The sequence below is a fragment of the Asparagus officinalis genome, chromosome 1 (genome assembly GCF_001876935.1).
Source record: "Asparagus officinalis chromosome 1, Aspof.V1, whole genome shotgun sequence".
Taxonomy (NCBI): Eukaryota; Viridiplantae; Streptophyta; class Magnoliopsida; order Asparagales; family Asparagaceae; genus Asparagus; species Asparagus officinalis.
In genome coordinates, this window is record NC_033794.1 from 63,957,519 (window position 1) to 63,959,069 (window position 1,551).

At 37.3% G+C, this 1,551-nt stretch overlaps 1 protein-coding gene across 1 annotated transcript in view; it reads left to right on the forward strand.

The window, feature by feature from the left end:
- Positions 839-1,551, forward strand: part of LOC109835171 (proline iminopeptidase) — a 12,132-nt gene continuing 11,419 nt past the window's right edge. Inside the window, 3 exon segments of the mRNA XM_020403162.1 lie at positions 839-992; positions 1,106-1,245; positions 1,522-1,549. Coding sequence (XP_020258751.1) covers positions 839-992; positions 1,106-1,245; positions 1,522-1,549 — 322 coding nt within the window.

Here is a 1,551-nt window from a genome sequence, read left to right on the forward strand (position 1 = left end):
TATCCATTCATTTAATTGCAAATTCTATGCACTCTCGGCCTCAGAATTCGATAACAACGAATCGATCAAATGACCATCTATTCTAATTCACATGGATTTACTTAACAATTTCCATTAATTTCACTTTTAATTTGCATACTAACATTATTAACACTCAAATCTCTTCCAAATACTTAATTCTAGATCATTATTTTTTTTTCTCCTTTAAGTCACTTTTTCTCATATTCTTTTTCACAAAATAAATTCAAAAACTAGACAAGCGATTGTACACGTTTATCAGATGGATTGTTTATTATTTATAATGCTATTAAAATATTGTAAACCTTTATTATTTCCCGTGAAGTCAAGAGTTTGAAACTAACAAGGTTATACCCAGAGACATCCGAAAAGTTTTAATATATTTTAAACTATTTCCGAACTTTATTATAGTAAATAAAAAAACAAAAAATAACCACATGCAACGCACGTGCATCTCACCTAGTAAGACTAAAATAATAGACCTCAACATCTATTTCATATTAAATTGTAGTATTAAAGAATTTACATTACAACTATCAACATTTGAGGTATCATTGCCTTCAAAATCCTTTAAATTAAGCTTCAAGTATAGTTTTCCAATGAAATAACTATTGTCAATTAGACATCTTCCGATGAGAATAAGGTACCCAAAAAAGAAGCTGAGAAGTCCACTGTGCTCCGAATGATTAGGATGATAATATAGTAATCCGCCAGCGTGTCAAAAATGCTAGTGCAGGTCACCTCGATTACCCCTCACGTCTCCATCAAACTCCTCCGTCGCCTCCGCTCCCCTTCCCGCAATCTCTCGGCGATCTCATACATGGCCTCCTCCGCAAACCCTAGCTCCGTCTCCGGCGGTCACTCGGTCGGCGGGTTCTCCGTCCCGTCTCAAGCCTCGCGACCACCGCTTCCTCTCCGCTCGACTACTCCTCCGCCCGCTAGAATCTCCGTCTTCGCCCGCGAGGTCGTCCGAGGTACAATTTCTGCCTAAAAGTCGTGATGATTTCGGGACGAAGTTGTTTGATTTTCTCAGAAGGCAGAAGCGATTGTTTTGATAGTGAGATTTGAATCCTGATATGGCTTGTAGTTGGAAAGGAGGAGAAATTGAGGATGCCCTACCTGTTGTACCTCCAGGGTGGGCCTGGGTTCGAGAGCCCGCGGCCTGTTGAAGCTAGTGGCTGGATCAAGAAGGCGTGTGAGGATTATCGTGTAATTTTGCTGGATCAGGTGATTAAAAATAAATAAATAAAAGAATCTTCTTTTTGTTTTTCCCTAGTCGAGCCAGACTAATATATTTCTAGAATCATATCCAATGGTACGGATTTTCAATTTTGAAATAAGAATTTTAAGTTTGGTTAACACTAGTAATATCTTGGATACAACTAGTAGTAGCATAGCTCAACTTATTATTATTATTATTATTATTATTATTATTATTATTATTATTATTTCACTAATCAGAAATTAGAGATTTGAAAAGATGGCTTTTTTTTTTGGGGATAGCGGGGAACGGGGTTATCGACGGCGTTAACG